This window comes from Phyllobates terribilis, unplaced genomic scaffold (assembly GCF_046119375.1).
Source record: "Phyllobates terribilis strain yellow unplaced genomic scaffold, ASM4611937v1 Scaffold_1__5_contigs__length_1240528914, whole genome shotgun sequence".
NCBI lineage: Eukaryota > Metazoa > Chordata > Amphibia > Anura > Dendrobatidae > Phyllobates > Phyllobates terribilis.
In genome coordinates this window covers 131,944,050-131,956,913 of record NW_027362761.1, presented here as the reverse complement: position 1 = coordinate 131,956,913, position 12,864 = coordinate 131,944,050, and the positions used below count along the sequence as shown (strand labels likewise).

At 38.2% G+C, this 12,864-nt stretch overlaps 1 protein-coding gene across 13 annotated transcripts in view; it reads left to right on the top strand.

Annotated features, from left to right (window-relative positions):
- The window catches only part of LINGO2 (leucine rich repeat and Ig domain containing 2), a 2,408,131-nt gene extending 2,397,589 nt beyond the window's left edge, over positions 1–10,542 (top strand). For all 13 annotated transcript variants that reach the window (XM_073667628.1, XM_073667593.1, XM_073667612.1 and 10 more), the window contains one exon: positions 6,523–10,542. In XM_073667628.1, coding sequence (XP_073523729.1) covers positions 6,548–8,386 — 1,839 coding nt within the window. In that variant the 5' untranslated portion in view covers positions 6,523–6,547 and the 3' untranslated portion in view covers positions 8,387–10,542. The remainder of the gene's footprint in view (positions 1–6,522) is intronic.
- The last annotated feature ends 2,322 nt before the right edge of the window (positions 10,543–12,864 follow it).

Sequence of the window (12,864 nt, the reverse complement as noted above, 5' to 3'; positions counted from 1 at the left end):
AGACAGATGTCTGTCCAGCCTCTGTTTGAAGACGTCCATTGAAGGGGAACTCACCACCTCTCGTGGCAGCCTGTTCCACTCATTAATCACCCTAACTGTCAAAAAGTTTTTTCTAATATCTAATCTGTGTCTCCTCCCATTTAGTTTCATCCCATTGCTTCTAGTCTTTCCTTGTGCAAATGAGAATAAAGATGATCCTTCTACAATGTGACAGCCCTTGACATATTTGTATACAGCTATTAAGTCTCCTCTCAGTCTTCTTTTTTGCAAGCTAAACATTCCCAAATCCTGCAACCGTTCCTCATAGGACATGGTTTGCAGACCAGTCACCATTCTGGTCGCTCTTCTCTGAACTTGCTCCAGTTTGTCTATGTCTTTTTTAAAATGTGGTGCCCAAAACTGTACACAGTATTCCAGATGAGGTCTGACCAAAGAGGAGTAAAGACCGATAATGACTTCACGTGATCTAGACTGTATGCTTCTGTTAATACATCCCAGAATTGTATTTGCCTTTTTTGCTGCTGCATCACACTGTTGACTCATGTTCAGTCTATGATCTATTAGTATACCTAAGTCTTTTTCACATGTACTGTTGCTTAGCTCTATTCCTCCCATTCTGTATATGCTTTTTTCATTTTCATTGCCCAGATGTAGTACTTTGCATTTTTCCCTGTTAAAAACCATTCTGTTGGTTGCTGCCCACTGCTCCAGTTTATTTAGGTCTTTTTGAATCCTCTCTCTCTCTTCTCTAGTATTAGCTATCCCTCCTAGCTTTGTGTCATCAGCAAATTTAATCAGTTTACCCTCAATTCCTTCATGTAAATCATTGATAAAAATGTTGAACAATACAGGTCCCAGGACGGAGCCCTGTGGTACCCCACTTGAGACATTCATCCAGCTGGATATGAAGCCATTTACAACCACCCTTTGAGTCCGTTCACTAAGCCAGTTATGAATCCACCTAACAGTTGCCTGGTCCATTGCATACTTGGTCATTTTTTCAATAAGGATGGTGTGAGATACTTTGTCAAATGCTTTGCTGAAGTCAAGATATACTATATCTACAGCATTTCCCTGATCCACCCAGTCAGTGATTCTGTCATAGAAGAAAATTAAGTTAGTCTGACATGACTTGTTAGTTACAAACCCATGCTGACTCTGGTTAATCACTTCATTCTTATCCAGGTACTTACATACATGTTGTTTAATAATTTGTTCAAAGATCTTTCCTGGTATAGAAGTCAGACTCACCGGCCTATAGTTCCCTGGGTCCACCTTCTTCCCCTTTTTGAAGATAGGAACAACATTTGCTCTTCTCCAGTCTTCTGGGACTTCTCCTGTTCTCCAAGAATTTTCAAAGATTATGGAGAGTGGTTCTAAAATTTCTTCTACGATCTCCTTCAGTACTCTGGGGTGTAATTCATCTGGACCTGGAGACTTGAACTCATTTATGTTAGCTAAATATTCCCTCACAATCTTTCTGTTTACAGATAACTTGGATTCCTCTATTCCTTTAAAAGGACAGTGAAGATCAGTTGATGTTACATTTTCTTTCTGAGAGAAAACAGATTCAAAATAGGAATTAAAAAGTTCGGCCTTCTCAACATCCTCTCTTACCATTTCTCCATTTTCATCCTGTAAAAATCCTATAGCATCTTTGACTTTTCTTTTACTTTTGACATACCCCCAAAATCCTTTTTTATTGCTTTTGACATCTCTTGCAAGCCTTAATTCATTGTCAGCTTTAGCTAACCTGATACGTGCCCTGCAGGATCTGCAGACTGCATTATAATCTTCTTTAGATATGCCTCCCTCTTTCCATTTAATAAACATTTCTTTCTTTCTTTTTAGCATGTGTTTAAGTTCTGTGTTCATCCATCCTGGTTTCCTTAAATGCTTCCCATTCTTCCTACTTTTCGGGATTGTTAACGATTGTGCTTTGAGAATCTCATTTTTAAAAATTTCCCATCCTTCCTGGACATTTTTGTCCTCAAGGACATCCAGCCATTGGATCCCTGCTATTCTCTTTCTGAGTCTCTTAAAATCTGCCTTTCTAAAATCTAACCTTGAAGTTTGAGTCTTCACATGTCTTCCTCCTCTAGTTATCCAAAATTCTATAATAGCATGATCGCTGCCTCCTAGGGTCCCAGCCACCTTTACCTCCTCAACCATTTCCTCCCTGTTTATAAGGATTAGATCCAAAGTAGCAGATCCCCTTGTATTCTCCCCTACCTTTTGGAAGATAAAGTTGTCAGCAAGAGAGGATAAGAATTTGCTTGACCTGTTAGTTTTACTTGAGAGAGATTCCCAACAAATGTCTGGATAGTTGAAATCTCCCATGACCACTACGTCATATTTTTTGGAGAACTTGGTCATTTGATACATAAAGAGTTCATCCATATCTTCAGCTTGCTCAGGTGGCCTGTAGTAAATGCCTACAATGGTGTCCTTTCCGTTGTTCTCTCCTTGTATTCTTACCCAAACAGTTTCCACAGAACTCCCAGTCTCTGAAGCTTCAATCTCTGTGCAGATATACGCTTTTCTAACATACAATGCGACACCTCCTCCTCGTTTATCAAGTCTGTTTCTTGCAAATAAGTTGTATCCTTTTAGCCTTTTATTCCAATCATGTGTATCGTCCCACGAAGTTTCAGTGATTCCAATGACATCATATTTCTTTTCCTGCATTAGTAGTTCCAATTCTCCTTGTTTGTTGCCCATGCTTTGTGCATTTGTATAAAAACATTTTAGTTTGTGATTGGTTTCTCTTCCTCCCATATTTTTATTATTTAAATTGTTTTGTCTTTGTTCTTCCTTTCCACTTCCAGTAGCAGAGATCTCAATAGAATTTGTCAGCTGTATGGCTTTTTCTGGCCTTTTGCTTCCCTTCCCACATTGTTCTAGTTTAAAGCTCTCCTGATGAGTGTAGCAAGGCGACTTCCAAATACATGTTTTCCAGTCTTCGTAAGGTGCACCCCATCTCTAGCAAGTAGTCCATCGTATAGGTAATTCATTCCGTGATCCAGAAATCCATATCCTTGTTGACGGCACCATCGATGTAGCCAGTTGTTCACCTGTAGAATCTTATTCCACCTCATTGTTCCATGGCCATCCACTGAAAGGATGGATGAGAAGACCACCTGCGCTCCCAATTCTTTCACTTTCTTGCCTAAGTCTTCAAAGTCACTGCAGATGGTTTCCAGGTCCTTTCTTGTGGTGTCATTTGTCCCCACATGTATTAGCAGGAATGGGTAGTGATCTGTAGGTCTGAAGAGTCTTGATATCCTGTCAGACACATCTTTAATTTTTGCTCCTGGAAGACAGCACATTTCTCTTGAGGTTATGTCTGGTCTGCAGATAGCGGCCTCAGTTCCTCTTAACAGGGAATCCCCCATGACCACCACTCTCCGTTTTCCCCCAGAACCCCACTGTTTGTCCTGCCTGTAATTTTTTGTTGCAGCTTTAGCATTTAATTCATAGACTTAAGGGGAATCTGTCAGCAGGTTTTTGCTATTTAATCTGAGGACAGCATGAGGTAGGGGTTAAAACAGAAAATTCAATGATGTGTCCCTTATCAAGCTGTGTGCTGTTGTTTACAGTGAAGGTTTTATCACCATGGCATTATCATTGCTGTAACTAGCTGGCACAGGAGCAGTCATCTAACCACACCCCGCCTCTGATAAGCAGCTCACTGTCAATAGACTATGTACATAGAGAGCCCTGTGCTGGCTGAGGCAGCTTTCTCAGCTCTGCTTCATATTACATCTAAGAATTCCAATTGTGTCACAAGTGCTTTACCCAGTAAACTTAGTGATAGATCGTTGGAATCAGGGTCTCTTTTCCTATATCATACTACTCTCAGATGAAGTAGCAAAAACCTGCTGACAGATTCCCTTTAGGCATTAACTTAAGAATTAACTTAAATTTAAAAGTGCTATTGCTGTGCCAAGATAGGAGAGTGTTGAGTTATCAAGTAAAGATAAAAAAGAAATACTTTAAAAGGGTTGTCAGGCTAAAGTGAAAAGTCTGAAGTCACTCTGACTGTAGCCTTTTGAATCCCCCCAGCGCAGGCACTGTGCGCGAAAAGGATTCGCCATTTTCTGAGCCAGGAATGGCGGTGAAGTATGTGATATGCATACTCCCAGGCAAAAGCCATCTAGCGGCGGGGCCATCCAGTGGGCAGGGCCTCACTTCATACACTTGTATGGAGTAAGGCTGCGCCCACTAGTCGGCTTCTGCCCGGGAGTATGCATATTGCATACATCACTGCCGTTTCCAGCCCAGAAACTGGCGTATCCTCCCAACACATAGTGCCTGCATGGGGGGATTCAAAAGTCTGAAGTCACACAGAATGACTGCAAACGTGACATTTTATACCGGACAAACCTATTTATCATCCGGCAATGACACTAATGCCAATGAACATTTTTATGCAGGTGGCATTTACACATGAAGATAAACAACTATATATAAATACTGCTGTTAATAGCCTGCAGCTTTATAAAAGTGTCAATAGCAGGGTACAGATTGGTGATGATCGAGCGTGTATTGTTAACTCCTCATCTGTCTGCTTTATCTTGGCTGGTTATCAAAAATAGAGTTGTCCCCAATGCCGTTTTTTTATTATTTAAATAAATGATTTAAAAAAACTGCGTGGTGTCCCTCCCATTTTGATAATAAGCCAAGCTAAAGCAGACATCTTGGGGCTGGTATTCTCAGGCTGAGAATGCCCTTCCCCAGCCTAAATATAGCAGCCCACAGTCGCCCCAGAAATGGCACTTCCATTCGATGCACTCATTCTGGCGCTTTGCCTGGCTCTTCACGCTTGCCCTGGTGCGGTGGCAAGTAATAGTTTATGGAGTTGATGTAAGCTGTTTTAAGTCTGCTGACATCAAATTCAGGGATTAGTAATGGAAAGGCGTCTATAATACACCCTCATTAACAACCCTGTAGTGAAAATTAATAAAAACACTCACAGAAACAAGTCCTTTAATTGAATAAAACACTCCCTGACAATTAGCCTCTTTAACCTATTTATTAAGTTAAAAATAATAATAAAAAATCAAAGTATTCCTCACCTGTTCGCAGATTATCCATATGCCCCATGACGACCTCCAACTCTGCTACATCTGGATGCATTGCTGAGAGGTGACATGAGAAATGCGACTGCTCAGCCCAGCATCCAGCACACAATGAGGTGATTTTACCTGTGAATTGAGAATTTTGAGAATGAATGATCATTCCAAAGGTTCCTATTTTCATATATTTTAATAATTTCTGAAAGCATAACAAAAAAAATACAAATAAAACAACAGTTACTCAAGAATTGCTACATCTCTACTTGACGTCATCAAGGTATAGGCATTGTATGAATCCAGTTGTCACCTCTTGATACTATAGACTTGGTAGATTCTCTGTTTTTAAGTTATAGCCATCTATTATGCATTACTTTTAATTATCTTTTTTCTTTAAAGTAGGTTTTCAAGATCAACATGTGGATAGGAGCTAATATTTCTTTGCCTTCAAGAATTCTTGACCACTGATTGCTAGAAATACCATACATAAAACAACACTGATTCTCCCCCACAAAGTCATGGAGAAATTGTACCCTAAAGTATTATATAATGTGTTTAATGTGTAGAATGATGAAAAGCTGACCGACTATTGGAAAAATACATTTTGATAACATAAATTGAAACTGTGGGTCTGATGAATGTAAAATTGAGATAAATGCAAACAAGGGCCAAACTTGTCATTGATGGCAACTTTTCATGCAGCATGTATGATAACTGCCAAGCAGAGATATATAGGATTATCATCATGGAAAATATTGCCCAATCTCCCTTGAAATTACACATATGGGAAATGGGTGTCTTAGCATTAGATTAATTCTGATGTATCTTTAGAATTTATCTTGATCTTTGATATATCAGTTCATTTATTTTTTTTTACAAAAAAAAATTTTGCTATCCAAATGGCAACATTGTGGCTTTTATTTAAATATTATAGAAAATATGATGTTACAGTAGAATTATTAAATTGTATATAGATCAGGCTGTTGGAATAGCATAAATTATAGGTTTATGTATCACAAAGCTAATACTGTCAGATCTCATTGGCTTTTGAATTGCATTTTCTATTCAAACTGTTGAGATATGTAGTTAATTCCAGAGCAGCATATGTACATTCCCGAAAATATAAAAGGCCATATTATGCATTGTTGATTCATTGATGCGACCTATTCATTGCACTTGGCATGAATGTTTTGTGTGACAAACTGCTTCATAGTAGGAGTGGTACATTCATGATGCTATCACTGTTACTCATCGAAGAGATGGAACAACTACAAAAATGAGTCAGTCTTTTAACTTCAGCAATTGCATAAAAGAAGGCCTTTTACGAATATTTGTGTATTCTTATTCAGTTTCTGTCAGCAAGAGAAAGATTACATTTTTCTTTTTCTGAAGTGTACTATTATTAATATGTTTTAATTTTTACACACTTTTCTTTTACTGATTTCAGGTCCGTGACCAGAGAATTGTACTTCATGGGAGGAGTCATGCTTCACACGGCCACATCTTGCTGGCAAATAATCCTGTATGTGACTATGGTCTTGGTCTATGTGGGATCCACTGTTGGTTGTCCAGCTCGTTGTGAGTGCTCAGCACAAAACAAGTCGGTCAGCTGTCATCGACGACGACTCACCACCATTCCAGACGGAATCCCCATAGAGACTAAAATATTGGATTTAAGTAAGAACAAACTGAAAAGTATTGGACCAGTTAATTTTTCATCACATCCATTGTTGGAGGAAATAGACCTTAGTGACAACATCATTTCAAATGTGGAGCCTGGAACATTTAATAATCTTTATAATCTGCGTTCCTTGAGTTTAAAAGGAAACCGCTTAAAACTCGTGGACTTAGGTGTCTTCACAGGTTTGTCAAATTTGACTGAGCTCGATATCAGTGAAAACAAAATAGTTATTTTATTAGACTTTATGTTTCAGGGTCTTCATAATCTAAAGTCCTTTGAGGTTGGAGATAATCAGTTAGTTTTTATATCTCATAGAGCTTTTAGTGGACTGCTTAGCTTGGAGCAGCTCACTTTGGAGAAATGCAACTTGACAACCGTTCCTACTGATGCCCTTTCACACCTTCACAACCTCTATAGTCTGCATTTGAAACATCTCAACATAAATGCGTTGCCTGAAATTGCCTTTAAGAGATTGTTTCGTCTGAAAATCTTGGAGATAAGCAACTGGCCTCTGCTGGACATGGTGCCTGCTAATAGTTTTTATGGTCTAAACCTTACATTTCTCTCAATTACTAATACCAATATTTCAGCAATTCCTTATCAAGCTTTAAAACACTTGGTTTATCTAACTTACCTAAACCTCTCATTCAACCCTATTAGTGTTATTGAAGCAGGAGTACTGTCAGATTTGGTTCGACTTCAGGAATTACATATGGTAGGAGCTCAGCTTCATGTCATTCAGCCACATGCTTTTCAAGGACTACGGTTCTTGCGTCTACTTAATTTGTCTGAAAACCTCTTGGAAACACTGGAAGAGAATGTGTTCCACTCTCCCAAAGCTCTGGAAGTGCTTTGCATTGACAATAACCCCTTAATATGTGACTGTCGTCTAATTTGGATGTTACAGAGGCATCCAATATTGAACTTTGGAAGCCAACAGCCAATGTGTGCTAGTCCAGACACCATTAAAGAAAGATCATTTAAGGAATTCCACACCACTGTATTATCTATTTACTTTATATGTAAAAAGCCTAAAATTAAGGAAAGAGAAATACTACCACTACATGTAGATGAGGGACAGAGGGTTCAGATGAACTGCAATGCTGATGGAGATCCTCAGCCAATGATTTCTTGGGTTACTCCACGTAGGAGGATGGTTTCTGCTAAGTCCCATGGAAGAGCCACAGTTCTTGGAAATGGCACCCTGGAAATAAGGTATGCTCAAGTTCAAGACACTGGAACCTATGTTTGTGTTGCTAGCAATGCTGCTGGAAATGATACCTTCTCAGCTTCCCTCACGGTAAAAGGATTTGTTTCTGATCGTTCCTACACTAACATGACCCCTATGTTCATTACGGAATTAAATGAAACAAACAGCAATGGAACCAATACAAACATGACCTATTCCTTTGACCTGAAGACAATTTTGGTGTCAACAGCTATGGGTTGCTTTACATTCCTGGGAGTGGTTTTGTTTTGCTTCTTACTGCTTTTCGTGTGGAGCCGCGGGAAAGGAAAGCACAAAAACAACATTGACCTGGAATATGTTCCTCGGAAAAACAATGGTGCTGTTGTGGAAGCAGATGTCACTGGTACTGTACCCAGGAGATTTAATATGAAAATGATATAGTGGGTAGTTGCCTAAAGAGCTTTGTTCTCACGTGGCATTGTTTCTATCCACTAATACAGCCTGGCAATTTGGATTGCTGGGTTGAGGCAGCTGTATACAGCTGTCACTGTGTCAAATTGGTTTTATGGAATTGGAAAGACCATCTGGAGCTGCTCAAAAGAGGCCAGTGACCTATGGGCAAGAACATGAGGGCATTTCATGGAGTTGTTTTACTAATTGTTTGCATTGCAAATATTGGCATTCTGGGGATCTCAGTAACAAACTGTTGGCTCATTCTCATGGACAAATACTCAACATTTTCTACCACTCTGAAAACATGACAAGCAAACAAACCTACAGTGTAGGCTTTACGTTTAAAATGACACACATGTCCAAAACATAATCTAGAGTGTACTTTGTATCTATAGATATCATTTGTTTAAGCTGAGCATCGTTCTTTCTTGTTGGTTTCACTCTAAAAATGAATTGGTATGGTTTATTTTCTACTCTTGCCCAACCTGAAGCAATACAAAAGAGAGATTGTGCTTGGTCTCCACTAAGAATGACTTCAATAAGATCAACCATGGCTCTCATACTAAAGATCACATGCAGCTGATCTATGACTGACCCACTTTGCAAAATGCCTCAGTGGTTAAAGTTTGAAATACCAAGATATTTTTATGTGTAGAAAGAGATCCATATTTCTATTTAATTAAAATTATAAATGTTCAAAAATTATTTTATATTTGAAATTACAATGTTCCCTTTACTAACTCGTCTTTATATTAATACATTTTCAGCTGCATGGTTTTTAATATGGCAACCATGGAAAAACCTATTGAGCAAACACCTGTTTTTGCAGTTTTTTTGTTTATAGCCAACAGAAAATCATTTTAAGGCTAAACTGATGCTTGGTTGTATTTACTTGTGACAATATTTATAAGGACATGTACCTAATTTGATACAGAGCTGAGTTATTTTTTATACCTAGTATCACAAACGATCCATTTACTGTAATGAAAAATATATGGTCTTCACTCAAGCTGATAAACAGGAGGCTACTGCTTGACCAATTTTATTTAGCGAGATTCAAGAGTGCAGATCAGAACTACCCAGTTATATCTTGCAGTAAATGATAAAAAATTAGTATTGTAGCAAAATCCTATATAAATCTGAGACAGACTCATGTCTTACAATACAAATAAATGAAGCCGAATAGGCTGGTCACTAATTATTATAAAAAAAATGTATGCATAAAGCCATCAAACACATCAGTGTTTTGTTAAAAACAGAAATAATTATTTTATATACCGTACATATATATGTCTGACACTCTGAAAGTCTATTTGTTCTAATTTCTAGAATTGCGGAATCGAAAAAATATATATATTCCTAAGAGAAAAAAAACAGTTACTTTGGGGTATTTTCTTAGAGTTTCTGACATTAATGTGTATATTGCACATTAGAATGTTATCTACAACTATGAAAGAGGGTCTACTTTTTTCTAGAAACAGTGAAACTCTTGTCAGTAGGATATGCCAATATTTCAGCTCAGCCCCATTCGCTTAGGTCGGGTTGAGTCTCAATACCAGACTATAGGCAAAGGTGAAGCTGTTTTGGAAATGAAAAAGCTTTTTTCATATCTTTAAATGGTAGTTCATAAAATTGCAAAGGAACTTTATTCGTCTGAAAAGATGTATTTATTTCTCCAAGTGACTAATATACATTCACAGTTCTCACAATACACTTGTTTGACTGTATGTTTGTTAAATCAAGAAATCTTATTTGTTCTGCTTCATGAAAATAATGACCAAAGGGCTCAAAATCTGAAGAAATATCATAATTCTTACTGACCCATATCAATTCAGCTTCATTATGTCCCAGTGCTGTGATGCTAATTCACAATGATCCAGATAGGAGTATCTGTTTATTAATGTTCCAGTCAGTGAAAATACCTGTAATTTGTGCAAACTTTGATTTGAATGCTTACATTTATTTTTCTTTCTAGTTATTAATAACTGAAACACCGATAACATTTAAAGTGCTAAACATGTTCAAATAACAGCCAAAAAGCATAATAAAATTGAATCATTCTCTATTGAATTGCATGTTGTGGTTCACTGGGTACAAGGAAGTCATTGTTATGATAAATCTTTGCAGCAGATGTGGTCAGTTCTAAAAAATTGTTGAACCCTGCTCAAGTTGTGGACAATTGGTTAAAAAAAAAAAGCTTCCACTCTTTGCCTTTTCTTAGAGCTTTGTCTACACTTTTTACAAGACTTGCTTTTATAGAGATAGGGTGCAGTTTCAGCTTCTGTTGATCAAATTAATCCTAAACACGTTCAATGATGTATCGTAGAAATGAGCTTATCTGTGAAAAAATATAATACTCACCAATTAGCAATTTTCCAATTATGGAGATCCCGCTCCGTAATAGGAAATGAATATATGAGAAAATTAGCGGATTTTTCCTGATAGATTGTTCTGCTCCAAGTCTGGGCTCAGGAGTGGCAATTCCATTGTTCTGAAAACACCAGCTGCTTCTTTGTTTCATATGTAAGCCCCCATCTTTGTGGCAGATATGGCCATTTCTAAAGATTTGTAGAACCCCGCTTTTTTGGACAATAATTAAAAAAATAAAAAGTTTCCACCTTTTGCTTTTTCGTAGAGCTTCATCTACTATTTTCACAAGACTTGCTTTTTTAGAGATAGCTCCGATTTTAACTTCTCATGATCAAAGTAATCCTAAACACATTCAATGATGCTTCGTAGAAATTAGCTTATCTGTGAAAATGTGATACTCATCAATATGCAATTTTCCAATCATGGAGATCCCACTCTGTAATAGGAAGTGAGTATATGAGAAAATTAGCTGAATGAATTTCTCCAGCTACGTTGCCCTGCTCCGATTCTGTGCTCAAGAGTGTTCATTTCATTGTTCTAAAAATACCATACGCAGTCCTCCATCTTATAGTGGGTGCTTGAGGTCATTATCTTGCTGTACGATTTTTTCGCTTCTCAGTCAAAAGTCACATGACATTAACATTTGCTTGTTCTTGTGCCCTCAATCAAAAACAAATTATCTACCTAAGATGTGCTTGCATTGATCCTTCATGCCGCTTGACTGATGATTGTAGACACTATTCAAAGACTCTGACATTGCTTTCTGGCATACATATGAAAGTTACTTAGAAATATTGGACATTTAGACTCATCAGTCTATAAATCCTCATTTGATACCTTAAATATCTAGTGTGTTTTCTACTGAAAAATGTCATCAGTATCGCGCTCTTAACAGCTATTCTTCTTTTAAGACCTATAGCTTTGAGTAATTTTCTCACATTTGAAGAATGCGCAGAATGAACAAAATCATGACGATTTTATCAGGTCTAGAACAAAAATAAAGTTTTCTATTCTCTGATTTCTCAAAGATAAAATATGTAATTGCTGCATACCTGATTGTGACTTCCTAGGTCGACTTCTTATACTTTCACATCCGCTATGCAATCGGATTATTAATTATAATAAAAATTGTGAGCTAGGAAGGATATGTTTGGGTAGATGCTTTGTGTGAATTTTAGGGTCTTATAGAAGACTAACATGATTACTTTGCTAAGACTTCACAGTCAAAACTTGTTGGTGTTTGGATTGGAATAACGCAAAACCATATGTTAATTTAGTCTTTATAAATTAAAAAAACAATGTTCAGCTGAGAAGAGTGTTATTATCTATGGAAGAGTCAGGAGAGGTAGTAGTCAGCCAAAAGGGCATTGTATGGGAGCTCAACTTCAGTAACGTGCACAAAGGTGATGTGGAGAAGAACTAAACTACACTCCAGGTTGTGGGATCACAACTTTATGCAACTTCTTAATGGGAACCTGTCATGTAAAATAACATTATTAGCCTGCAGATATTTATTTTTTTTACTCACTTATATAGCGCCATTAATTCCACAGCTCTTTACAGACATTATGGGCACTGTCCCCATTGGGGCTCACAATCTACATTCCCTATCAGTATGTCTTTAGAGTATGTGAGGAAACCGGAGAACCCGGAGGAAATCCACGCAAACACACCGAGAACATACAAACCCCTTGCAGATGTTGTCCTTGGTGAGATTTGTACCCAGGACCCCAGTACTGCAAGGCTGCAGTGCTAACCACTGAGCCACCGTGAGGTTAATCAGTAGGTTAATAGTGTTCTGACATCGTGCTGACACTGAAAGCCCTGCTGCCAGGAGGAAATTAACTTTATTCCCCCCCTGGCAGCGTTCGGCTTTCAGTCATAGGGGTGGCGCCAGCACGGTTTCAGTCACCGTTCTGCGCATAGAGAGCGACGACTGTAACTGCGCTCCCAGATCTGACTGACAGCTGACTCTAATGCTATCAGTCAGTGCCGGGGCCGCGGTTACAGCCACCGCTCTTTATACACAGAGCAGTGACTGAAACCGCGCCGGCGCCACTTCTATGACTGGAAGCCGAACATTGTCGGAGGGAATA